General features: G+C 34.8%; 2 protein-coding genes and 2 pseudogenes across 3 annotated transcripts; 1 reads left to right on the forward strand and 3 right to left on the reverse strand.

The window, feature by feature from the left end:
• Window positions 1–1,616: 1,616 nt before the first annotated feature.
• On the reverse strand, window positions 1,617–7,581 carry LOC111274985 (large ribosomal subunit protein bL34c-like; annotated as a pseudogene).
• Window positions 7,582–13,449: 5,868 nt separating this feature from the next.
• LOC111274984 (protein trichome birefringence-like 38) lies at window positions 13,450–17,102 on the forward strand. The gene is made up of 5 exons (XM_022860038.2): window positions 13,450–13,968; window positions 14,074–14,245; window positions 15,507–15,682; window positions 15,773–15,931; window positions 16,081–17,102. The coding sequence occupies exons 1-5, from the start codon at window positions 13,676–13,678 to the stop codon at window positions 16,370–16,372; spliced, it is 1,092 nt and encodes a 363-aa protein (XP_022715773.2). The 5' UTR covers window positions 13,450–13,675; the 3' UTR covers window positions 16,373–17,102.
• A 140-nt stretch (window positions 17,103–17,242) lies between these two features.
• LOC111274986 (uncharacterized) lies at window positions 17,243–19,262 on the reverse strand (annotated as a pseudogene). Its single transcript, XR_016334158.1, has 4 exons — window positions 18,971–19,262; window positions 18,771–18,847; window positions 18,382–18,493; window positions 17,243–17,629 (listed from the first exon to the last, which is right to left on the reverse strand). The product of XR_016334158.1 is annotated as an uncharacterized LOC111274986 (transcript).
• Window positions 19,263–20,798: 1,536 nt separating this feature from the next.
• Window positions 20,799–24,894, reverse strand: LOC111274983 (protein INCREASED PETAL GROWTH ANISOTROPY 1-like). The gene is made up of 6 exons (XM_022860037.2): window positions 23,253–24,894; window positions 22,699–22,830; window positions 22,432–22,613; window positions 22,226–22,337; window positions 21,454–21,588; window positions 20,799–21,359 (listed from the first exon to the last, which is right to left on the reverse strand). The coding sequence occupies exons 1-6, from the start codon at window positions 24,471–24,473 to the stop codon at window positions 21,234–21,236; spliced, it is 1,908 nt and encodes a 635-aa protein (XP_022715772.2). The 5' UTR covers window positions 24,474–24,894; the 3' UTR covers window positions 20,799–21,233.
• Window positions 24,895–26,073: the final 1,179 nt, after the last annotated feature.

A 26,073-nucleotide genomic window follows, 5' to 3' on the forward strand; every position in this document is an offset into this window, starting at 1 on the left:
ACCAAAATAATAAAATAAAAATTTAACTCTAACTAAAATTCCAACCAAATGTGGTGTTTATAATAATCGATATCTATCTTCAAATTTATAGATTATTTATTGAAATAACAAAAAGATGTTTGATTAATTAATTAATTATATGATGAATTTCATAATCCACGCACACTGTAAACCTATTCACTTACCTTACAATGATGTAATTATTATTGTCAAAAAAATGATATAATGATTTTATGTATTAATCAACAAAAAGAGAATAATATTTTAATTCACTTAATGCAACTAGACCTAAAATCCTTTGAGCGCAGTTTTTTTTTTTTTTTTTTTCAAGAAAAAAAGGGAGACCAAAGCTTAAGGGAAAAATTAAGCAAGGAAATTTTCCAGATGCTTAGGAATCAAACCTCAGCTTTAATGAAATTCACATCTTAAAAAGGATGAATCATTTGAGTTTAGCCCCAAATTTACCGTATAAAAAGTGTTGTCATTCAGACTTGAGCCTAGAGAAGAAGACCAGCTGGTATAATGGAAATTCGATACCAAAAAACAAGCTTACAACTAAATTATTATGCATTATTTTTTTAATGTGCTCTATAACAAACATTATGTTTATGCATTGTGTGTATGGTGGGCATGAAACATTTGTTTTTGAATTATGTTTATGCATATGTTTTTCACATTAAAACAGTAAGACCTCAATGTCAAACCAGGAAAGCTAGCAGAAGCATCACGAAGCTGGCGACAAGGCACACATATTTTGGGTTACTAATACCATAATGCAGGCATACGTGAAGCATGGCTTACAACTGAAGTGTGAATGGTGACCATGTTCTTGTTCCCACTTTGATTGCATAAACATAATTAAATGTTGTATTTCTATCAGCAATATGATAGAAGAAGACGCAAATGGCTTCTTCCGTACTTCATTATCCAAAAGAAAACAGAGGGTCACCACAAAACCTCATCCACCAACAGACCTTCCTATTTCATTGGAGTATTACACATAGACCTTTTTCACACATTCATCATAGTTTTGGACAAAAAACGATATGTTGTAGTAGCACCCATCAATTTCAAGGCTATTTCAAATATCACTTTCCAAAATTGCTCGATCATGGAATAGCCAGATGACTGTAACTAATGCTCAGCATTCCTAACACACACAAATGTGAACCAAGCTTCATACCCATGGAACCCAAAAATATTTTAACTGAACATGTTCCCATCCCATCTAAGACTAGAAAAAACATGTAACAGAAACAGCACAAAGCAGATTAATTTTGCGAGTCAACCATAAAATGAGACTTCTCACCAACGTTCAAAAAAATCATACATAAGATATTCATAAATACCAAGAAACTATCGTACAACAGCATAGTGGAATATAACCATTAAAATGTAGATTTCAATAAATAAATATTGCACATTTGAACCGGCAAAAGAGGCATTGACTAGTTTTGCCTAAATTATCCTTTAAAAATCATTAAAAAATCACATTTATGGAATATTACAAATTAAAACAAGGAAGCATACATCTAATATAATTAAACAATCACAATTTAAAATTACGTAAAATCTCTTAAAATTTCATAGGAAATTCATATTTATAAACGGTGGGTCTTTACATAATTATTTATTGTTTATAGGATTGTGGTAAAAAGTAGTAAAAAAATCCTAGGTGAAATGCTGCTGATGCAAAAGGAAAAGTTTAGCGCTTTGCACTGTTTGGATTGGATTTGGTGCAAAGTAGCTTCCGACCCTTAGCACGTCTACGTTTCAATCCGCTCCCTCACTAGTGGTTCTCATTCTTCTACGGCATCCATGAGTTCGAGCCAAAGATTTCCAAGACCTATTCCTCTTTGTTTTACAAAGGGCAGCCTTTCCAGCCCTAACCACCAGGCCTCACTTTTTCTCGTTCCTTAGCCCATTATTTGAACTAAAATCCATCCCAAAGATAACCCTACCAGCAAAATTGAAATTACACAAAAAAAAATTAATACCCATTGAAGAAAATCAATAAATAACAAAATTGGAAAATTTTGTTACGTGAAAAGGAACAAGGGAAAGAGAAAGAAGATGAGGAAGAAAGGAAGAGCAAGCTTTGGGGTTGTTTGCCGCATTGGGAGAGATGGAAATTTGGTATGGTCAGTCTAATAAGTAAGAAGAAATAAGAAAGCAACAGAGTATATTCAGAGAAAAGAGAGAATGTAAAGAGAAAACTCTTTTTTCATTTCATTCAGCATACAATCGTAACATTCTCCTTAAATTTTTCAATATATGGTGACTCAACAGGACCATAACTAATCATCTACTACTCGTAACTAATCCTATCAGAATATTTAATTAACTGATTAACTAACTTTTCAATGAATAAGACTCTTGGACTGGGCTATCAATAGTTGTAGTGTTGGGCCTGTAACAAATACTCCCCACTAATAGGCTCCTTGTCCTCAAGGATCAAAAGAAGGAAATCGTTTCTTCAACTCATACAAGATCTCCTACGTTGCATCTTCTGGAAAGCAATTACTCCACTGTATTAATACTTTAGTGACTAGTTTGCCTCTCTTCTTGTTCATTCTTCGGTACAGTGGCTATTAGTTCTTTAGCCAAAATTCCCTCTTCATCTAACAGCGGCAAATTAAATTATACCGGTCCCTTCCCAACATGTTTCTTCGACTAAGACATGGAATACGGAGTGTATGCACCCCTTGTGGAAGTTCCAACTTGTACGCTACAGCACCTATCTTCTGTATGACTTTGTAAGGACCAAAAAATTTGGTTGCAAGCTTGAGACACATCCTGTTGACCACTGACAATTACCTGTAAGGCTGCAACTTAACGTAAACATAGTCCCCCACTTCAAACTTCCTGTCTGACCTATGTTTATCTGCCTGTTGTTTCATCCTGTTCTTAGCCCTTCTCAAATGAAATTTCATCAATTGAATTGTAGCTTCCTTTGTTTTAAGCTTTTGTTTACTTTTTCCACCTTAGAGTCTCCAGGTAAATAAAACATGTGTAAAAGAGCTAGTTGGCCATACACGATCTCGTATAGAGCAGTCTGGATAAAAGAATGGTAGCCGGTGTTATACCACCACTCAGCCAAGGGCACCCTCTTAGACAAGTATTTAGGTCTTTCTCCAGAAAAGCACCTTAAATAGGTCTCTATACATCTGTTCACAACCTTTGTCTGCCCATCAGTTTGAGGATGATAAGAAGATGACATTTTCAATTCAGTTCCCAATAACCTGAATAATTCTTGCTAAAATAAGCTGGTAAAGATCTTGTCCCGGTCTAAAACAATGTTGTAAGGCACCTCATGCAACTTCTATACATTATCAAGATAAGCCTGCACAACTATGATTGTCAAATAAAGACGAGATAAAGCTATGAAATAAGCATACTTGCTCAGCCTATCCATCACCACCATATTCACCTCCTTACCAAAAGACTTGGGTAACCCCTCAATGAAGTCCATGCAAATGTCTGACCTTACCTTTTCAGGAATAGGCAATGATTGTAACAACCCAGGAGAGGCTGCTGTATCGTATTTGTATTGCTGACAGATGTTGCATTGTCTCACAAATTGTCTAAAATCCCTTTTCATGCCTTCCGGTAAACCAACCCAGCTAGCCTTTTCACAGTTACCTCCATCCCTGAATGACCACCAGCAAATGAATTGTGAAAGTACTTCAGCAAATCTTCTCTAAGCTTTGCATTTGAGCCAACTACTAACTTCCCTTTTCTCCTCGATTGACCTGCCTGCCGAGTGTATTTAGCATGTTGGTCCTTACCATGCTGTAGGTTGTGGAGTAACCTGACAATAACAGGATCTTCAATCCAAGAGTGTTTAATTCTGTCAAATAGGCCACTGTCAATCACAGAAATAGCACATAACATAGATTTTGGTTTCCTTGATAAAGCATCTGCAACCACATTAGTAAAGCCCATCCTATAAATCACATCATAGTGATAACCCATCATTCTGGCAATCCACAACTACTGAGTTGTTGTGTTTGCTTCTTGATCCAGTAAAAATTTAAGACTGTTATGATCAGTTCTAATTTGGAATCGTCTGCCAATTAAATATGAACTTTATTTTTTCACTGTAGTTGATATAGCTAACATTTCCTTCTCATAAACAGACAAAAGCTTATGTTTGGTTGATAAAGCCTTACTAAAATAAGCTATAGGCCTATTTCCTTGACTTAAAATAGCGTCAATGCCTTGACTAGAAGCATCCGATTCTACCACAAAAACAGAATTAAAATCTGGTAAAGCTAGTACTGGAGCTGTTGTTATGGCCTGCTTCAATTGTTCAAAAGCTTTGGTGGCTAACTCATTCCATATAAAACCATTATTTTTCAACAATACTGTTAGCGGTCAAGCAATGGAGCCATAACCTCTTATAAACCGTCTATGGTATCCAGTCAACCCTAGGAAACCCCCTTAGCTCTTTGACACAAGTAGGCATTGGCAAGTCTAAGACACAGGATATTTTCTTCTCGTCTATAGCTACACCATCTTGGCTGATCACATACCCCAAATACTCAATTCTTGCTGCCCCAAATTCACATTTAGACAATTTGACAAATAATGCATTTTGCCTTAAAACATCAAACACTATTTGTAAGTGAAATAAACGTGTTTTCCAAAAGGTGGAATAAACCAAAATATCATAAAAAATTACAAGCACAAATTTTCTGAGATAAGGCTAGAATATACCATTCATCGGACTTTGGAAAGCGAGGGAGCATTAGTTAGACCAAAAGGCATTACCAGAAGCTCAAAGTGGCCTTGATGAGTCCTAAAAGCAGTTTTATGGATGTCTGAGTCCTCCGTTCTGATCTGATAATATCCAGATCGAAGGTCAAACTTAGTAAACTAGCAAGCTCCAATGAGTTCATCCAAAAGCTCTTCTATGAGTGGAATAGGAAATTTATCCTTACTAGTAAGTTTGTTTAACTACTTGTAATCCACACATAATTGCCAAGACTCATCTTTCTTCTTAACCAAAACCGTAGAGGAAGCAAAAAAACCTATTGCTATCCCTAATGATGCCTGATTCCTTCATTTCTATAACCAGCCTTTCTATCTAATTTTTTTTAATAGCAGGGTACATGTAGGGCCGAATTCTGATGGCTTGAGATTCATCTTTCAATGGAATCCTATGGTCATAAGCTTTTCTAGGTGTCAGCTCCTTAGGCAGCTCAAATACATCTGAATACTTAGATAGCAACTCTCACAGCTCTCTAGGCAGATTATTCTTCTCCATGTCTCATCTTCATTAAGCAACTTCCTTGAAGTCTCGACTCCTGTCAGCATCAGAAGGCAATTACTATTGCTTGATAATTTCATCTTAGTTAACTATTTCTTAGTGGCCATCTGAACTTTACCAGCTGCTAACCCTTGTAGACTACACCAAGCACCATTCCATTTGAATTGCACAGTAAGATTATTAAAATCCCAGACTATAGGGCCCAAGGTTTGTAACCATTGTACCTCCGGCACTATGTCGCACCCCATTAGAGGTAGTATGAAGAAGTCAGTACTCTGTAATAGGCCATGTGCTTCCTTAACAACTCCTCTGCTCATCTTCTTTACTACCAAATGATCCCCATTAGCTACTGTCACTTGAATTCCTGCTACTTCAGAAGTCCTACACCCTATTTTTTTAAAAACAGATAGGTCAAAGAAATTATGAGTACTTCCTGAGTCCACCGAGACAATTAGTATCTGGTTTTTTATCTTACCATGAATCTTCATTGTTTGGGGACCTAAGGTACCAATCAATGCATTTAGAAAGATAGTTGGCCTATTCATGTTATCCAGCCCTTCAGCTTAAGTGTCCTCCATTGACTCCAAACAGTCAAAAAATTCTTCATGCTCGTCATTAGAATCCAAGGCCTTATCTACCAGCATTTGATAAAGCTGGGATCTCATGCACCTATGTCCCACTACATACTTCATTCCACACCAAATACATAATCTTTTCTTTCTCCTTTCATCCTTTTCTTCCTTTGTAGGTAATCTATGGTTTTTAGATTGATGGTTGTCAGGTTTGTTAACCGGAGGCTCGTAATTTTGGGTGTGTTTGGAAATTTGGTTTATGAGGTATAATTTAGGAAAAAAGTTTTGGGTGTAGGCAACAAGGGTGACGGATTAGACCTTGTAGAACTGAGTAGAGTGTTTTGTAAAGGTGGGGCTGGCAAAGGAGTTTTGTAAGGATAGAAAGTTTTTCTAGGTTCATTGAAAATAAGGCTTTCCATTTGTTTGGATAAATGATAAATATGGGCTAATGTCTTAGGGTAAAACAGTCGTACTGGTTTAAATATTTCTAGGTTCAAGTTACTAAGGAATACACTCACGGCATGTTCATCAGAGATCTGTATCAAATTCAACGAACTTTCAAACTCATCATAATACTCCTCCACAGTATTTGTTTGTTTCAAACTGGCCAACTCAAACATCAGAAAATTCATTCTTATCAAACCTGATTCTCATCTCAGAGGTATATTGGGGCTAAGAAACATAATAAAGTTTACCTTACCCTTCATGTAACATTAATGCCACTGCAATGCCTTTCTTTCGAGATACTTCTGGGTTTATCAGCCTCTCGAGTCTAATCGACTTCAAAAAATTGCTCCATCTTGAGTAGCTAACCTCTAAAATCCTTTCCTTCAAAGTGTGGACAATCAACCTTTGAGTATTTGGTTTAGCTCCAATTGAAACAAGAAGATCGAGCTGCGGGAAAACAAGGTTCATATAGCCAACATCGGCAACTACCTTCTGTTTGGCCATAGAAGAAACAACTTCCCCAAAATCACTAGTTTCTGTGATCTTGGGCAATCCATCAAATCTAGAAGCCAACTCATCAAACAACTTTCTTAAATCTATCTCTATCTTTTCCAACCTAACTTGCAAGCCATATTACAACTCTTCCTTCAGCTGCGTCATTGTGCTACTCAACTTAGCATCCATCTTTTCCATCTCCTTTTGAAGCTATCCCAGCTCCTTCTGCATCCTTGTAGATATACCCTTTGCCATGAAAGAATCGATCAACTCTAATACAAGATGGTATGGTCAGTCCGATAAGTAAGAAGAAGTAAGAAAGAAACAGAGTATATTCAAAGAGATGAGAAAATGTAGAGAGAAAACTCTTTTTTCATTTCATTCAGTGATGACTCGTACCGTCGTAACATTTTCCTTAAATTCCTCCAACATACGGTGAATCCATAACTAATCATTCATTACTTGTAACTAATCATAACAAAATAGTTAATTAACTGATTAACTAACATTTAAATAAATAAGACTCCTTGACGAGGTTATCAAAAGCTATAGTGGTGGCCCTGTAACAAAATTTTTCTTCTTCTTTTTGAACCCGTTATAAGAATGAGACAAGCTGAAGGGATTTGGGTTCTTATGGATTTAGTAGCAAGCCATTGAGGTGAATAGTTGATGTTATTACTGATATTGAAGCCATTTTTTTTGGCACACTTTTTGTTTCTTACTTTTTTATCCACATATCTACAGAGCTACTCTACCTAGAATAGCTTCTGGTGGGGATGGTATGTGATGGGATGGGTTGGGTGGGTTAACTGGACCGGAGGATTTTGATATTTGAAACCGTCCATGTTTTATTTATCAAGCTAAAATATAGTCTTAGAAGTAAGGTGGTCGTTGGATTGTTTGATTAATTTTGAATTAAATTATTTAAATTTAAATTAATTGAATTATGTTATTTATTTTTATTAATTGAATTAAATTTTTTAATTTTAAAAATTAATCAATTAAATTAATTTTTTTATTAATTAAATAATAAAATATATTAAATTAAATAATATTTTAAATTCTTATTTTCTCATATGTAAAATAAGTTAAATAAAATCATCCAACAAAAATATTCAAACATAAAAATGTTAAAAACTCTAACAACTTGAAATAAAATAAACAATTTCATATATGTTTAGTTTTATATATAAATTTTATAATATTTTGATTAAAATTTTGATAATTCGATTCAAAAATTAATTTAATTTAAAATTTTTTAAAATTATTTTAATAATAGATCAAAATTAATTTAATAATTAATTTATTAATTTATTAATTTATTTATTAATTTATTAATTTATTAATTCGATTAAAATCGAATTATGAACGCTATTTCCTAGAAGTATTTTGTTACCTAAGACCTAGACCGAATCCATTGGCCCATTTCATAAACGTTTCCTATTTGGTATTGCAATTTGGAATTGGTTTTGTTTTTCTTTTTTCTTTTTTCTTTTTTTTTTTTTTGGGGGGGGGGGGGTGTGTGAAGGGGAATTTATCTAGCTAGGAACGGTTTTCCAATCAAAACAGATGCAACTGAGCAGGCAGTAGCCACACTTTTTTTTTTTTTTTGGGTTCGGCAATTTCTTCGTCAAATAATTAATGCTAAAGCACTCCGCTTGGTCCAGAAAAAGGGTTATTAGTTACATACCATTTCGACCTTACAACTCACAACCCTACTTCTCATTGGCCGAATATTGGTTAACAAATTATAATTTCATTTGAAACAATCATGGAGTTAATATATTTATCGATGTGGTAGCCACCAAGGGAATCTGTAATGTTTTTATCAATGTTGCTTAGCAAGGACACAAACCCCGTTGGCCCTACTTAAGACTTGTGTTTATCCAGGATTTCAGTTTATGCAGACAGGCTGTTTTAGGTTCACATTTGGCTTTTGCTTGTTGAAACCGCAACCTCAATAGCTGTGGGGTTTGGTTGGTGTAACTCGATAATCGGCAAAACTCAATCACTATTCACTAACTACGATAGTTTTAGGCTAAACAATCACTCACCTCTTCCTTAATTGCCTTCACCGCCATTTATTGCTGAGTATCAAGTTCCACCATGAAATTCTCATCAGCTCCAGCAGACTTAGCAAGTCTAAGGGACTGCCTTATAGTAAATTATGTTTTATTTTCTTTGCTTGAAATATTTTCTTGATTATTTTGATTTCCACATATTTTATTTCATGATGTATGGTTTGGTATAGGCTGTTGTTACGAAAGTTGGACAAGATTAAAAACCGGATTGAATACCAAAAAATGATCTTCTATTTTTGCTATTGTCATTGTTTGATATTGAATCTCAGTTATTATAAATCTAATTATCTGTGAATCTAATTAATGAAGGACCAATATACTTGTGTATTTAGTTTCAAAAGTCATTTGAGCTTTAATGTCTGGAGTACAAAATCATCATTTGAGCTGTATAAATATGAATATAATTCAAAGTTTGAAATCAAATTCCATCACAATTTAAGTGGCTTTCTCTTGTTTTTCATTTTGGCCTTTTGTCTAAATACATTTTGTTAGTGTTCAACATCTTCGGATGGATACTTTACTTTAGTAGTACTTTACAATATCGAATTAGAAAATTAATTAATATTTGATTGTATTGTCCCTACTTAAAAATGAAACAATTAACTTTCACAATTTCATCCATCTAATAATTAAAAAATGAACATTTTAGCAGTCAATCAAATACAGCTTACAATATATATATATGGGAGGATTAATTTATATCAAAAAAAAGTATTTTTATCTTTTTAAATATTTTTTAATCATTAATTTTAATAAATTCAAATAATGAGATTAAATTTTTTTTATTTATTTCTTGTATTCCTTAAATTTATTAAAATTAATGATTAAACAATATATAAAATTAAAATATTTGATAACAGTGTAAATTGATATAAATTCATCCTGTCGCCCATATATATATATATATATATAGAGAGAGAGAGAGAGAGAGAGAGGGACACTGTTATCATGATTGTGGGCTGAAAAACGGATTTTCTTCCTAAAGCGTGTATTAGATGGGGGCAGAAGGAATCTGATGTCTGCCCACTTGCCCAACTGTAGCCCACCCAGGGCCTTTAGTGTTGGACCACAGGCTTTTACTGAAAGTTTCACAAATATTCCGACCAATAAGCAACAAACATACAGAAGCATGATGAGGTGATATCAACGTTGGTTGTCCACACTCAACCACTTTCGTTCAAAAGGCGTGGGCTTAAGGCAATGTAAATATAGGAATGGCTAAATAAAGATAATGTAGTAGCCAGCCGCTCGCCAGAGATTCTCATCAATTAGTATATGCGCACTACCATTGCCTCATGCTTCGTTTTGGAATGTAAGCAAAAGAAACCAGAACAAAGAAAAAGGTTTTTCTTCATTATTTTTTAATACATTCATCATTATTGTTCACATATGTAAGATTTTTTTATAAATTATGAATCTCATATACATTAATGGTAATTAAAGATATACTAAAAATAATGGAAAGGAAGCAATCCTGATTTACTGAAACTCCGAGCATGCAATGGCAACCTTTTTGCAAAAAAATGTATTGTTTTGTTGACTTTTAGTCATAGATAAGAACAGATAGTTAATGACTTCATATATAAATATGATGAATTTGGCTGTGTAGCAAACTAAGGAAAAAGGTTCCAACAAATGGATGATGATTGATTCAAAAGCTGAAGTCATGGCGACTTGAATCTTAAATATTCAATGATCTTCATGACCGATGCGTGTTTAGCCTTGAATTAAAATGCCTTATATTTTCTCGGATTTCCTTAAGAATTGTCCCATTTCCAACAAGTATGAACTCCTGCGATCAGTAACACCCTTCTAAGATTCTTGACAAAAGACGTACTGACCATGCTTAAGTAAAAAGTCTGCGTTGTAATTTGCACATTTCTCATTGAACGGATGCTATAAGGAGCCCTCCTGGTCTGCTTATTCAAACCCCATTTCACAGATAATTTCTCATCATTCGTTTCATCAAGAAAGCAGAAAAAAAAAATGATAATCTCTTTATTTGTTTGATGGGAAATTCCTGGTTTGGAGAATCTTATGAGTGACATTTATTAAACATGTGAATTCTTATTTTCAGCATATGGACCCCGACATCAAGGTATTTGTTAATTAGCAAGAAAACTAGATTTTTTGGGTGGAAAATGGAATCAAGCTCAAAAGTATAGAAGCATATTTAGCTGCATTAATGGTGAGCTGTTTTTAGATCCCTGCACTTCAATCATTTTGTTTCCTTTCTCCTTTGACCACCGTTCCTGTGAATAGTGGGAGGAACCAAACATTGCTCTTGACTCTATACAAAATTCTCTCTATCCTTCCAACCCCATTACTGAAACTTTGAAAGTGCTTCTCTCCTTTCTCATTTTAGGAACAAAAGATGCCGAAAGTGTTGAGAATTGGCAAATGCCTAATGGCTTAGGCAGTGCATCATCATAGTTATCAATGTTTTTATCACTATCAATTTCATCACTATTTTTGTTTCAAAGGTAGAGTTTAAACCATGGTAACTTTTTGTTGGGTAGAGTTTTAATTAACATGCATCCTTTTCCTATTCATTTTTCAAAAAATAAAAAAAAACATGTATCCTATTCAGCTTCATCACTTATCAGACAGGTTTTCTTTAGAAGATAGACATGCTACTATTGGAGCATTAACTAACCTATTGGTCGTATAATGCTCAAAATGCAGAAAATGACATTTCTTAAGTAAATATTGTAGTTCAAAGGTTTAATCTTTCAAACTACAAGAATAGGTCCCGTGAATATCCCAATTCAGAACATATATATTTATAACACAGAAATCATGAAATCTGAAGCATGAGGGAGAGCCCCAGATTCAGAAATGATCCATTTGGTTCCAAAGATTGCCTTCTAATGCCCCAATAGACTGATGACACCTTAAAGATGGGATGTGATCACTTTTAAGGTAGGACCCCGATTTGGAAATGGGTGTCCTAATGGGCCTGGTGAGTTCTTTTAAACAGTGCCAGAACTCAACTGCCATAGTGGCGGGTCTGTTGCGGTGATGGCTAGGAAAGAGTGATCTGATGTTGGGGCTTTTTATAAGAAATCCAGAAGGGGACAGCCTCTTGATAACAACAGCTACGCAACTATAGTGCCCCACAATCCCACCTTGGCGTTTCACATTTTCTTTTTTTCTTGTTTAAGTTTTTGGACTTAATTAAAGTTCGACAGCTTGCATTCCCTGGTTGGTTTTTGGAATTCCAATGTGCCCCAAAGACCTCTGGTTTCTACACGCCAATTATTGGATAAAAATTTCCTTAATTTAACTTTCATTTGTTTTGAGCACCTCCACAATTTTTAATTTTTATTTGAATCCATTATGAATCTGGGTTTATTCTAAAGGAAGTCTCCTGTCGGGACTCAGGTCCCGATTGATCCTTGTCTTCTTATGGCTGTAGCTTGTTTTTATTACAACATATACAATAAAACCTTTTGAAGTTTCCTTGTTTGAGTTGGCCTTCACATTGGCCATACGGTCTCAACTATGAAAAGGAAATTTTTTGTTGCATGATTACCTGATTTATAAGTGGTAATTGAGCTTTCCTGAAATTGGCCAATTCATCAAATGCCTGTCTCTTCCACAACTTCGTCATAGATTAAAACGATGACTTGAAAGTTTATAATTGGTTGTCTCATGTCAATGATATACGATAGGTGTTCCGTTATCTCCCGTTTGTTATAACTTCTCTTTCAAACCTCTTTTTTTTCGGAAACATTATCTCTTAACCAAAAAAAGGTTTAGAAATTTTTAAGAATATTGTTCATCATACATACTCGCAGTCCACTGATCATAAAAGATTCATGGCATTACGTTTATAAGGTTCTTGGCGCTTTTATATTTTATTTCGTTTTTTGGTTTTTTATTTTGGTTATTTATCCCTTATTTTGAATTATTTTTTATTTTTACTTTTTCACTTTGTAGTAAAAAAATAGAAAGCAAATAGCAAGACCGTAAACCAAAGTAAGATCAATGAAATAGAGCTGATGTTTTGCAGTTTCCTCTTTATTTTACTAGTTAAGGGTTATAGAGATAAATAAATATGAGATCCATCTACCAAAAAGGTAAAAAATTCTACCTAATTACCATCAAACATTTTCTCCGTTTGTTTCTTCTTTTTCACTCTCTTTCTCGTGAAAGCAAAATAAATATCTAGATCTATATATAGTACGAAGAACAGAAAACTATTTATCCTAACTAACCTACATATGTAATGCTTTCCTTAAGCAGAAAAATAGAATATCATTCATATCATCAGGGGTTACATGAATTATTATTTTATGTTTATCCTGCATGTTAAATTAAATTAAATTATTATTATCCTACCAATTCCTTCACTCAAAAAAGTTGATTGCTTCACTCAAAAAAGTTGAAACAAGGGTTGAAGCATGAACAATTTGATAGTAGTACGACATTATAAGCATATGGCCCGTGACAACTGAAATACAGGCCTACGGAATGTAAAAGAAGTTTAGAAATGCCTATTCAATAAAATAATTAACATATTGATTTTCCCATGAAAAACAAAGTTAAAAATTCAATCTCATCCACGATACCCCATACATAATACTATAAGGAATCCCTCCCATGATATCTTCCAAGTTAATGTCAGAAAATAAAAAACGATGTTCTGTAGCTTATTCCATGTGAACACCCAAGCAGCCCTTCCCTGGCTTAATTTCCTCGCTCTCTCTCTTACTTGTATATAAGCTGTGGGTCTACAGACAACCTTTATTCATATCAGAGCTTGTTTTATCTTTGAGCAATTTATCGGGGACACAAAATCCCAGATGGGTTTCAGGTGCAAAAGTCTGTTGTGTTTGTTTCTCGTAGTTTTGCTTGTGCTTTTGCAAGTAGCAAGTGCAAGGCAACATTACTATAATGTGACTAGATTAAGAGGTAGACAGCAAGTGAGTGGATGCAATTTGTTTCAAGGCAAATGGGTCTTTGATCCTTCCTATCCTTTCTATGACTCTTCAGGATGTCCCTTCTTAGATCCTGAATTTGACTGCCTTAAGTATGGCAGGCCAGATGAGCAATATCTCAAGTACTCCTGGAAACCTGACGCCTGTAGCTTGCCAAGGTACCATTTTTATTCCTTCTTTATTTTCTTTTAACTATCAACTCCATTGTAGGATCTTTCACTGAAAAGGATTTCCTTTTATTTTTTGTTTTCCTTTGCTGTTAGATTTGATGGGATGAGTTTTCTGGCAAAATGGAGGGGAAAGAAAATAATGTTTGTGGGTGACTCACTGAGTTTGAACATGTGGGAATCTCTGGCATGTATGATTCATGCGTCGGTGCCCAACTCCAAGACCATATATGTGAGCAAGGACCCTTTGTCTTTTGTAATCTTTGAGGTTAGTAACTGAGTATTTGCCTTTCTTGGATTTGAAAAATCAACTCAATTTTAACTCTGCATTGGAATGAATGTTTGTCTGTTTTTCATTACTCTATTCTTCCCATCATTCTCTTTAGTTATCCTTTTCATGAAGTCTAGCTCCAAGCCTCCTGCTGTTTCCACGATATACAGCTCCTTATTTTTAGAAACTTTTCTGTGTTTCTCCTTCCAATAAGTAGGAATTCCTTTTTTTACTCTTTGTGGCAGAACATAATATAATCTGTCTACTGGGTGATATGGTGGCCTGAAATAAATCTAGTTTAGGACTTTTTTGTTTGAGCTTATTTTGGGGGTTATTTGGCAGAAATCATGCATAAGATTTTTCTCAAACTAAAAAAAAAAAAAAAAAAAAAAAACGTGATTCATATTGTTACCAAATTGTCTCACCATCATCTCGTTCTCATAATTAAATTTGACATGGACATGGGTCTTATGACTGAACTTTACTTTAAGTTTGTCTTTCATTTTCTTTTCATTTTTCATTCCTTAGATGTTTAGGATTCTAAAAGAGGAACATGTACTTTCTTTGAAAGAATTAGAGCAAAACTATAAACCATTAAGCCCCATTACTTTTTTGGTATTTCTGTGGCTTAGGTAGAATGTTTCTGTTTATGGTCCAGGCAAAGCTTTCTATCCCTTCTTTCTTCATTTATTTGGTTGTCTTAGTAGGTAGGAGCACGAACAACAGGAAAAGTGCTCTCTCCTTTTATGGTTTTTATCATATTTCATATTTTATTTCAGGACAAAATGCACTGTTTCATTTGAAGCTTAGTAGTCGGTCCAATAAATTATAGTAAAAAATATCCCCCTCATTGCTTTATTCACTACACTTTTGACTTGTCAAGAACAAATGTGAGAAAATGAAGGGTTCGAAGCTTATATCAGTTGCATGATTAGTAGCATCTTAACAAGAACGAGTCATCCTCAATTCCTCATCCATCACCGCACACCACTGACAGCTGTTTTAAGCGACCTGCCAACCTGTTTTGCATTAAGAGTGAAATCAATATTCTTTGAAGTTGAGATTTACATGAACAAACACACTGCATAATTATCTTCATTAACGTAGGAATTGTTGAAAAAGAATGTAAGAAATTTATAGATGACATTTCATTTTTTCTCATAACTCTTAACCTTTATTTCATTACTTGATGAGATTAAAACCGTGTCAATATATTTCATTTTCCTTCCATGTTTAAGAGATGATTTGTGCTATGCAGGATTATGGAGTGACTCTGTATTTGTATCGAACACCATACTTGGTGGATATAGTTAGAGAAAATGTTGGTGCAGTGCTTAATCTAGGCTCCATCAATGGTGGCAACGCATGGAAAGGGATGGACTTGCTGATCTTCAACAGTTGGCACTGGTGGACCCACAAAGGAAAATCTCAAGCGTAGGATTTTTCATCTTTATTCATTTACTTTTCTTCATATCCCAGGGGAAATCGACCTGATTTTTGTTGTTATAAATCTTGCTATCATAGATGGGATTACATTAGAGATGGGTCTGCATTATACAAAGATATGGACCGTCTTGAGGCGTTCAACAAAGGGCTTACAACTTGGGGTAACTGGGTTGACAGCAACGTCGATCCTACCAAGACCAAGGTCTTCTTCCAGGGCATTTCTCCCACCCACTACGAGTGAGTTAAAAGAAGAACCTTTAGCTCTTCCAAAGAATGATCAATACTACTTTAAGATACCAGTAACTCTCAATTGCCTACTTCCTCCTTCCTTAAGAAAATGCTTCATGATAACTAATTATAAATATTGATTGTGTTTAATCAATCAGGGGCAAGGAGTGGAACCAACCAAAAAAGAGCTGTTATGGAGAACTAGAGCCACTGTCTGGCTCTACATACCCAGCAGGTGCTCCTCCAGCTGCTGCTATTGTGAATAAAGTTTTGGGGATGATGAGGAAACCAGTTTATTTGCTTGATATTACAACGCTCTCGCAATTGAGGAAAGATGCTCATCCCTCGACCTATAGTGGTAAGCATCAGGGCAATGACTGCAGCCACTGGTGTCTTCCTGGCTTGCCTGATACCTGGAACCAGCTTCTATATGCAGCTCTCGTTATGTGACACATTGGGCAACAAAGAATTTATATTTTTTCTTCTTCATACAACTGTACATTCAGGATGGTGCTCCAAAGTTCTCATCTACTTCTGGTAGGCGATAAGGAGGGAGCATATAACTGTGGGTGACAATGAGGAATAAGGGGGCAAAGATAAATTGTAAAGTGATTGATTTTTTAAACCAGCAATAATTGTTTCAAAGTGAACAAAAAAATATGACAGATTTTAATCTTTGAAGAATGTTGACCCTTGTTGGACAATGACACCAAATTTCTATGGTAAGTTTAGGAGAAATAAAGTCGGTTTTCCACCATGCTCAATAAATCTCCTTACCTGCATAAGCTATGTCTCTATCACCCACGAATAACAGTCTCACTATTAAAGAGCAGTTGAATTATTAGTATTCTCCATTATTAATTAGGAAAACAATGATCTCAGTCAAATAAAGACTTGAGGAAATTATGTTGAGCAGTAAATTATTATTGTCAGAAAGATCAGTTTGTACAAAAAGAATTGTACTTGTTCTTCTGGCAAAATTAGGATGTTCGAAAAATCACCAATGTCAAAAAAATTCACATAGGATCAGGAAGCAGGATGCAACGACGGCAGTCGTACAAATAATCTCTGCCAAAACAATCCCAACTTTTATTTTCGGCATAGGTGCCCCAAAGGCGGAAGCCCCACCTACTGCCATGATCTGAGTACTCCGGCAAAATATACCAATTAAGACATTCGAATCAACGTATATCAACTCCTCTAAGGTTCAATTCTAATTTAATGAAATGCAAGATTTCTTTGACATGACTGGGTGAGAGATTCTGTCTCCAGAATGACAAAAAGCAGCCCCATTTTCAAGCAAAAGGATGCAACAAACAAGAATACAAATTAAAATTTTCTATGAATAGCAACAAGAAAGACAACATGTGAAGCAAATTACATAGATTACAGCCTATTACTTTAATTCCTTAATATAGCCCTTGACAGGTAAATGGTATTTGTTAAATCTGCACTATGTAAAGTACAATTCATCTGCTATGAATTAACTACAGTGGATTTTGCATCATGAGTGAGTAATGAGTGAAGACTGAAAACTAACCTTAAAAGAAACATTCTAGAAGGCAATGTGTATAAAACTAGCAGCCAACATAAACTGCAGCATTGACTATGTAACAATCATCATTCTTATCTCCCATCTCTTCTACTTGCACACCACTTGAACATATTAGTCCTCCATCCACAACTTCAACGTCCAAAATTTTTCCACTGCAATCAATGGGAAAAATGAGAACAAACAAACAAGAGATACATTTAAGATTTTTATAAATATTGCGCACACAAGTATATACATGCAAGGTTTCTATATCAATACATCACAGGATAGAAACATCTAGCATAAAACACAAGGAGTGTGTAATTGGTTTGTTTTACATGGATGCTCTAATTTGGTCCTCCATCATTTGCCAAATGTTAATTTTCAAACTCAATGAGATGGAGTAATGTAATACTGTACTAGAATTGAAGAAGAGCATTAAGCAGGACAAATAGAATAAATGCTTACTGAGAACAGAAGTGATTTGATATTTGTGATAGAGAAATAACATCAATTGAAGAAAGGCAGAGTTAAATTAACAGTAGTAGTTAGAAGATGAGAGAGGTTTGGACATTGGTTAAATTTCAGACAGAGTAAGTGATGCAATTCGGTGGCTGAGCTCATTGGAAAACAAGGGCTGTTAACTACTTAATGTCATGCTAGAAAATTTATTGGTCACAATTTGGTAAGAATGTATTGCGATGGATTTCTTCACACATTAAAAACTATAGATGCTCTATATGTTAAATGCTATTAAATCAGTTAACATCGGTTAACCATGATATGTGCTTAAACCAGAACCGGCAATTTCTGAAGCCAAACCATGATGCTTCAAATATCTTTTCCCCCTTTCTTTTGTTTGAACAAAAAGAAGATCACGGTTCCGAAAATTAAGGCACCAACTTCCAGACGTGTGGATACTCACTAAGGAAAAACAGACTTCACCCTCTCAATATCCAATGACTGCTGGAGAGAATGAGGAACTCCTAACTTGATCAGTAGTTTCATTTGGTCAAATGTGACCCCAGGTATGGATCCTGCACGAACTTTATCTTATTATATCTAATTAAACAACATTCATGAGAGAGTTCTTAAATCCAGCACGATGCCCAAAACTCTTTATATCATACAAGTTATAAACATGGAGAAGATCTCTAGCAATAAGCTGAATTTAAGAAGTAGATATTTTTGGCCATTGTTGGTCAGGTCTCGTGAGTTTAAAAAGCACTAAAAAGAAACAACATAAAATCCAAAAGCCTTCTAACCTTACTGCACAAAAGCTGAATAGCAAATGCATATACAGCAAACACATACCTCTCCTAAATGCAGGAATTGAATTAGAAGAAATAGCATCCCTGCATGCCCTCACTGCTGCTGATGTAATATCTTGCCTGCTTGCAAATAATTCAGAAAACCAACACAAACAAAAATGTTTTTATTGGATTAAACCAAACAAGCAAAAAAAAAAGTTTTTCATATAATAAAGAGAACCCAGAAGAGCGAACAAAACGAACCCATGTTGATCATAACCAACACCCATCTCCACAAAAAAGGAGTTTCATGGGTAGGTTTGAGGTGTTGCCAGAAGTGATTGTGCCTACACTTTGATTTGTTTCCATGGCTGCTGTGATAAGGCGTTGAAATTTAGGACGACGAGGATGATAGAGCAGAAAAGTGGTGGTTTTGATGAAAGTGAAGATATGTTTTGAGAGTGGAGAGAGATTCAGGTGAAGTAAAAAATGGCAACTTCGAAACCAAGCACAGACAGATACTCACTCAACTACCCACTGCCTCTGCCCCGACGAAACAAAGATGATTTGAGTAAAACTAGGAAGCAAAAAGTGCATCTTGTTACAATTACTTTCCCTTTCACCGCATCTTTGGATTTTGAGTCGGCCCAATTTTTTCTTATCAGGCTTAAGCAGGTGCACTTAAATCAAGACCAGCCTGTTTTACTCTAATGGTAAGGATTTGATTTTGAGACCAACCCATCTATTATTCATGTCCAAAAGTCAACTATAAAGCCCATATTAAAGCATATGCATACTTTCTTGTGAAAAACATATGAAGCAGATGTTTATCCAGCCAGAAGTTTCGAAATCAGGTAGTTTCAAATGAACATAAATCTAAGAAAAGGAGGAGAAATCAAAGTCTCGGTTCAGCTGTCTTCAAATTTCTATAACAGTTAGTCATCAACTGATTAACAGTTGGTTAATCAGTGTTCCCTCTTTTTTTAAGATTTTAAAGTTAACCAGCTGGACAATTTCAGGCGAAGGAGATTGGCTGGTGGAATACACTTTTAAAGAGAATAATTATTCAATAATATGGTCTCCAACCAACTCAAAGTAATGACCATTTATTGGAGAGGTTCATCCCCTGTAATTAGTTAGCCTTAATCAAAAGAATTTGTGTTTAGATTGATCTTTTAAATTTCAATTGTAGCTTTAGCTTTTACCCAATTTTAAGATTTTCAGCTTATTATTATTACTTTCACTTGCTGGAACACTATAGTTCAGCACAAATTTAAAAATGGTTGGTACACCAAACCTTTCGAAGTTTCCACTAAAAGCAAAGTTGCTGGCAGTTAAATTAAAGGTCCCCTCTTTGCGTTAATATCGGCAAGAAGTTTGATCCTAAATTCCAATTTCGAAATCTTTGGGCAACCAAGCTATGCTTTGTAATCTAACTCGTTTAGTAATGAATCTGAGTTTAACTATATTATTTCATGTAATCATCTTCAAAAGTTATATTCAATTTCTAACATTTGTAAATTTTTTTTTATGCATCTACTTTATAACAAAAATAATTGTGAATGTATTAGATTTCAAGATAAGATCGCTGGTTCTAAGATCTCTTTCGTTGAAGCAACAGCAGTCAATGGCTTTATAAAATACTAAATGCACTTGGCCGTAAAAGACTGCACATCTACACCCCTAAGATATCAAAGAGATTTGGCTCATGCAAAGTGTTTTGGGATTAAGCTTTGCAAAATTTTTCTAGTGAAATTCATAAAATTATTTATTAAAAATCAGTAAATAAAAATTTTAATATAAAATCTAAATCAATAAAAACAATAAATTTTAATATAAAAATTAATAATATATAAAAATATTTAAAATATTATATATAATTCAAATATGATCAATATTCAATAATAAAAATTATATCAATATTTTTATTAAAAATATATATTTAATTAATATATAAAAAATTTTTAATTTTAATTTTAATTAATTTATTTTTAATAAAAAAATTTACAAATTTCATTTATCAAGTTTCATGTAAATCTTTTTCAAAGTTTGGAAGACACCCAAAACATATTACCAAAAAAAAAATAGCTGCCACAAACACTCTTTCAATATATTTTATAGGGGAAAGTTTACTTGACGAGTCTTAAACTATATTTACAATACCTGACACAAGGCACAATCACTAGCCACATGGAGATTAAGAAATCAGTATTACAACAGCTGGGTTTAGATAACACAACAAAAACACCTATATCCGACAAAGATGTTAAAGCCGGTTTAGGTGATGCTGTAATTACAGTTTCAATCGGTTTTCAGAGTAAGAGCTGGCAGCATTACTGTTAGCTCCAGATTGACAGAAGAAAATTTTAATGGTGACAGTCCCATTTGGCCATTTTACATCAGTTATGCACTGGAATAAATTGAATGTGCTAGTAAATAGCAGCTGGCATTGTATTCACAGACACGATGTTTTTATCTTTACAACAAAAACTGGTAGCGGATTCTGAAGCTGAGTTTGCTACAGATATTAGCAAGGTGTAGACCTGCAAATAAATTTTTTTTGTTGGTTTTGGCATTGCACATGGCACGATCTGGCTTTGTCTCTCAGCTCTTGGAAAGCCCTCATAGTTTCAACATCAAATCCTCCGGCAAACTGTGTCAATAAACAAAAGTGTTACCTACTCATTGCCAACAAAAGCAAAATTAGAGTCTTGGTCCAACTTGTACAAATTAATGAGAATGTTAACCTGATGTACACGGAATGCAAATCTAACTCCTTGAACAATCAGCTCCTCTTCTTCGGGCCCGCCCCCAACTGCTTCAAGCTCCGCCGATACTCGTCTCATGTACTTCATTGCTAATTTCACTAATGCTAGCTTGATCTGAAATAATTTATTGGCATATTAATGAATTAACAAACACCAATGACTGCAATTAATGGAATTCAGCAACTAGTGAGTCTGTAAAAACACGCATCTCACCAATTTACGTTAATGTCACTACATAACAATTAATTTGTGAAAGGGCTAACTGATAAAGCCAGGTGAATAATATCTCGTCAAAAAAGAAGGAATAATATATTAGCAATTGCATTTAGATTAAGAGCTCAACAAGTTTATACTTTGGTGTCTGTTTTAGATGCTATAAAGAAAGCATTATCAATCCCAGCATTAGTGACTCTTACAATATGCAGAGCATAATCGGTCAAAGATTGAGAATCCCAGTAAAACATAGAAGCAAACAAGCAAATATGTTTAAAGATTTGGGGTTCACATGTAGAAATGCATGCATGCCCATTGAAAATGAAGAGTAAAATCTAACCTTCCTTTTGTCACCTAGCGAGCACTACTTAAAATCTATAACCAAATAGACTAATGGAATTTAAGAATGATGGGTGTTATCTGTTAATTATGACAATTCAGAAAGAAAAGGAAAGTCATAGTCCCACAAATTTACATTCTTTAATAATTGAAGTGTAAATTTTTATACAAGACATAAAGGTTGAAAAAAACAAATTACCTGGCTCACAATTCCAGTTTCAAACATCCAATCCATAGGAATTTGGAATCCTTTGTACCTATTTGCAGCAGATTCTCTCATTCGGGAGAGGTTATAAACACCATGCTCTAGCCTGCAGCCATTATCGCATTAATAATTGAATGAGAACAAACGGATAAAAAGTGAGTAATACAAAATGAGTTTATAGATAAATAAGGATTATATACTTTTCAAGCAGAGCCTGCATCTTCTTGAGAGCTGGACCGCAAGGTTGCCGGACATCATCACGAAACAACGAAGCCTCGGATTCTAGTTTTTTGAGATCACAATACCCAAATGCCGCCTCGCGCAATGCATCAGCCTTCTGCTCTGGCCAATCGAAATGTTTTAGCACGGCTCTTTCATCCACCTAAATCATGAATAAAAACACTAATCATCAAAACAAAAATATGAAAGGACAGTAAGAATCGAATGGAAAAGAAAGGAAAATATACCAAGTATGAGAGCTCATCGTCCAGCCATTTAACAAAAGGCACAACATCCTCAACATCTGTAAATGCCGCATTCTCTACTTCTTTGATCAAAAACCTTATGAAGTCTCCTTGTGTTTCTACATCTGTCTTTATCTGTGCAATAATAATCACAAAGACCACTATAAATTCCAACAACTGAACACAAATGCATAACAAATCTTAAACAATAAAATTTTGCTGTTATTGGTTAGCAGGAAATTCTAATTATTACTAAGATAATCAGATTTTATCTCTACCTGAAGCTAAGGACCAGGTTGCCAATTTGTACGATGTTATTTTAAATTCAAAAATGACACCTAAATGCATCAAAATTACACCTTTTTTATTTAATTTTTTAAAATTCCTACATCAAATCTAAATGCTGTCTTATCCAGCAAGAAATAAATGAAACCTAACAATAGAAATGAAGTCACGGACGACCAGTCACTTGTCACTGACACAAAAACCACACAGTCACAGTGGCATTATAGTGGCATTATAGTAAATAAAACTAACACCGGAAACCCGAAACTCACCGCGAGCAAATGAGCCGACCGATTCTCGATCTCCCCAATCATATCCCTTGCATTGGCGGTTGTAGTTAAAACCTCCGGCACGCTACAGCCAACGGCCTCTCTTTTTGAGTCCCTACGCATAAGCGAGTGATAAAACTCCACAACCTCCGGAACTCTCCTCACTCTCGCTTCAACCGCCCTCATCCCCTTCGGAGGCGGAGGTGGAGGTGGCGGTGCAATAGCCTTTACAGGCAGTGGTGGCGGGGGAGGAAGTGCAACTTGCTTAAGTGCTGCCACTGGTGCCGGAGGCGGCGGCGGCGGAGGTGGTGGTGGTGAAGGAATTGGCTTCTCTGTGGAATCAGAGGAGCTACTAGATGACGTCGATGATGTTGATGATGATGACGGTCTCGGCGGTGGTTTTGGAACCCTAGGAACACGAGATCTGATGCTAACAAGAGTCGACTCAACGAGTTCCTCAGAGTTACTCCTTGAGTGTCTGGGTCTCTCAGTTTCAAGTTCCTCTCTTTTAAAATCCAAGCTCTCAACTTTCTCATTATTCAAAGCACTAAAAACAACAGGGTCCATACATTTACTATTAGTTCTTTTGAAATTCTTAATCAGATTTGATTTCACACTAACTTCCACTAACCCTTGGAACCGCTGCGAAGAAGAAAGTAATTCGTCGCTATCCCCCGTAATCTCCGCTTTACTAGTGCTACGATCAGAATAAGACGACACCGTTTTTTTCAGCTCCGCTATCACTCCCTCCATTTCTCTCACTTTCTTCTCACTCTCTTTCATTTCTTTTTCAATCTTTCCTTTCATTTCCTTTACCTCTGCTTTTAACGTCTCGTTTTCGTTTCTCAAATTCTCAATCTCTTTCAGAGCTCGTTCCAGCTCTGCATTTTTAACTATGATCTCGTTTTCCAGCACGGGAACAATCGCAACCGATTCTTTTAAAAGCTTGTGCTCTAGAAGCTCTGTTTTGAGCCTGGACTCTCGTTCCCTTAACTCTTCAACCAATCGGAGAAGTTCGGTGACATCAGGTGGACGAGGCTGAACTTGAGCTGAGGATCGTGGGAAGTAAACGCCAAAGGAACGTGAGAAAACAGCTTTCTGGGAAGTGTTGTTTTTGTTTGCTGAGTTTGGAGAAGGCAATGGTGGTTTAGATGGAGTTTCGTTCTTTGGGTGTGCAGGTGATTTTTGCAAACCCATTGCTAATCTTACCTTGCCAGCCACCATGATAATATGTGTTTTTGCTTTCTCTTACTCTTTCTCTGGTTTTTGGTTTGCTTTGGTTTGATTTGGTTTTTAGGGTCCTCTAATTTTTTTTCTGTAACAAGGGGAAGGGATACAATAGAAGTCCTTGTATGTTTGGTTTTTCAGACAGTGAGGTCTCAAACTTGGGAACTTGTGAAAATTTGAGTAATAGAAAGCGAAAAAGAGAAACGAAAAAAAGATCAGAAAGATCGAGACTAGAATACCTGATAGTTTAAGAGAGGGAAACAAGTATAAATTAAAGAACAAAAAAAAGGGAAACATTAAAGCGCAAATATCAAGGAACGGTCTTCTTTTCTCGGATCCAGTTTGAAAAAAAAATTAAACGAACAAAAAAGAAAATTCAATTTTTTTAAGGAAAATGTTAAACAAAAGACTCGTACTCGCTGCTAGGACATGACAAATGTAACATAAAAAAAGCGTCCGTATCTAAATTGAGTGATTGTTCTGTTTTTAGTGTAAGCTAAATCTACTCGCACTTTGAAAGGCGTGGTATTACGTTAGAAATTTGTACATGTTCATGACTGGAGCTTGTCGGGTAGAAGCGCGTGAGGGATTTGAGGGATTTGGGTGAAAGTGAACTAAACATGGGGTTTTGTCAAGGGGATAATAAGAGTGTAATCAAATTGACAAAGAAACAAAACCAACATTTGGAAACTAGAAAAGGTCCTTCCAACGGTCGGCTCAATTGAACTCTCTCATCTATTTTCTCGCCATATTCTCGCGATTTCTCCTGTTTATAGTCAAACAGGTCAATTGACAACGAAAAAGTACAACATGATTTTATTTTGGTTATCTGTTCATGGATTATGTTATGCAAATCAATCAAATGCTAAAAGATTTGGAATTTGACACGTAATCACAATTGTAAATATTCATTTACTATTTTTTTGGGCGAGGGAAGTGTCATATTCATTTAGTCTTTTGGTGAATAATTTATAAACACATTGTTAGATGCAAAAATCATAGCAAGACGCATTTTAATTACACTTTTTATTATAATTCTATGGTTATTTAATTATAATATAATTTTATGTAAAATTTACTATTTATAAATATTTTTTATATAAAATTTTAATAAATTTTATATCATTATAATTTATAATTTATTAATTATAATATAATGATCGTAAATAAAATATTTTCTTACTATTACTAAAAAATATAGAAACTTTCAACATTACATTTTTTTTTATAAGTTACCAGCTGGGGTTGCTAGATAGGGACATGGGGTTATGACTTCACGAGATGCTAGGATCTTGAGTAAACAGGTTTTTTTTTTTTTTAATCTTTTAAGATACTAATTATTCAAATTTAAAACTCTCAATCTTAAAATTAATTTTGGTATAATTGAATTAACAATTCATTAATAATCTTAAGTAAGCGTTAGTCAAAGTAAATATATCCTATCTTTTGTAAAATTTGGGGTCTAGTCTAGACCATGACAAAGATGGTACCATGAATTATATTTAAATGCATGTTTATGAAGAGGAATTATTGATTGATACGTGAAAATAAAGCAGGAGGAAAGGCATTAATCTCGTCCATGATTGAAGTTCCTTCA

This window comes from Durio zibethinus, chromosome 26, assembly GCF_047325235.1.
Source record: "Durio zibethinus cultivar Kanyao isolate XHJ-2024 chromosome 26, ASM4732523v1, whole genome shotgun sequence".
In the NCBI taxonomy this organism is placed as follows: Eukaryota; Viridiplantae; Streptophyta; class Magnoliopsida; order Malvales; family Malvaceae; genus Durio; species Durio zibethinus.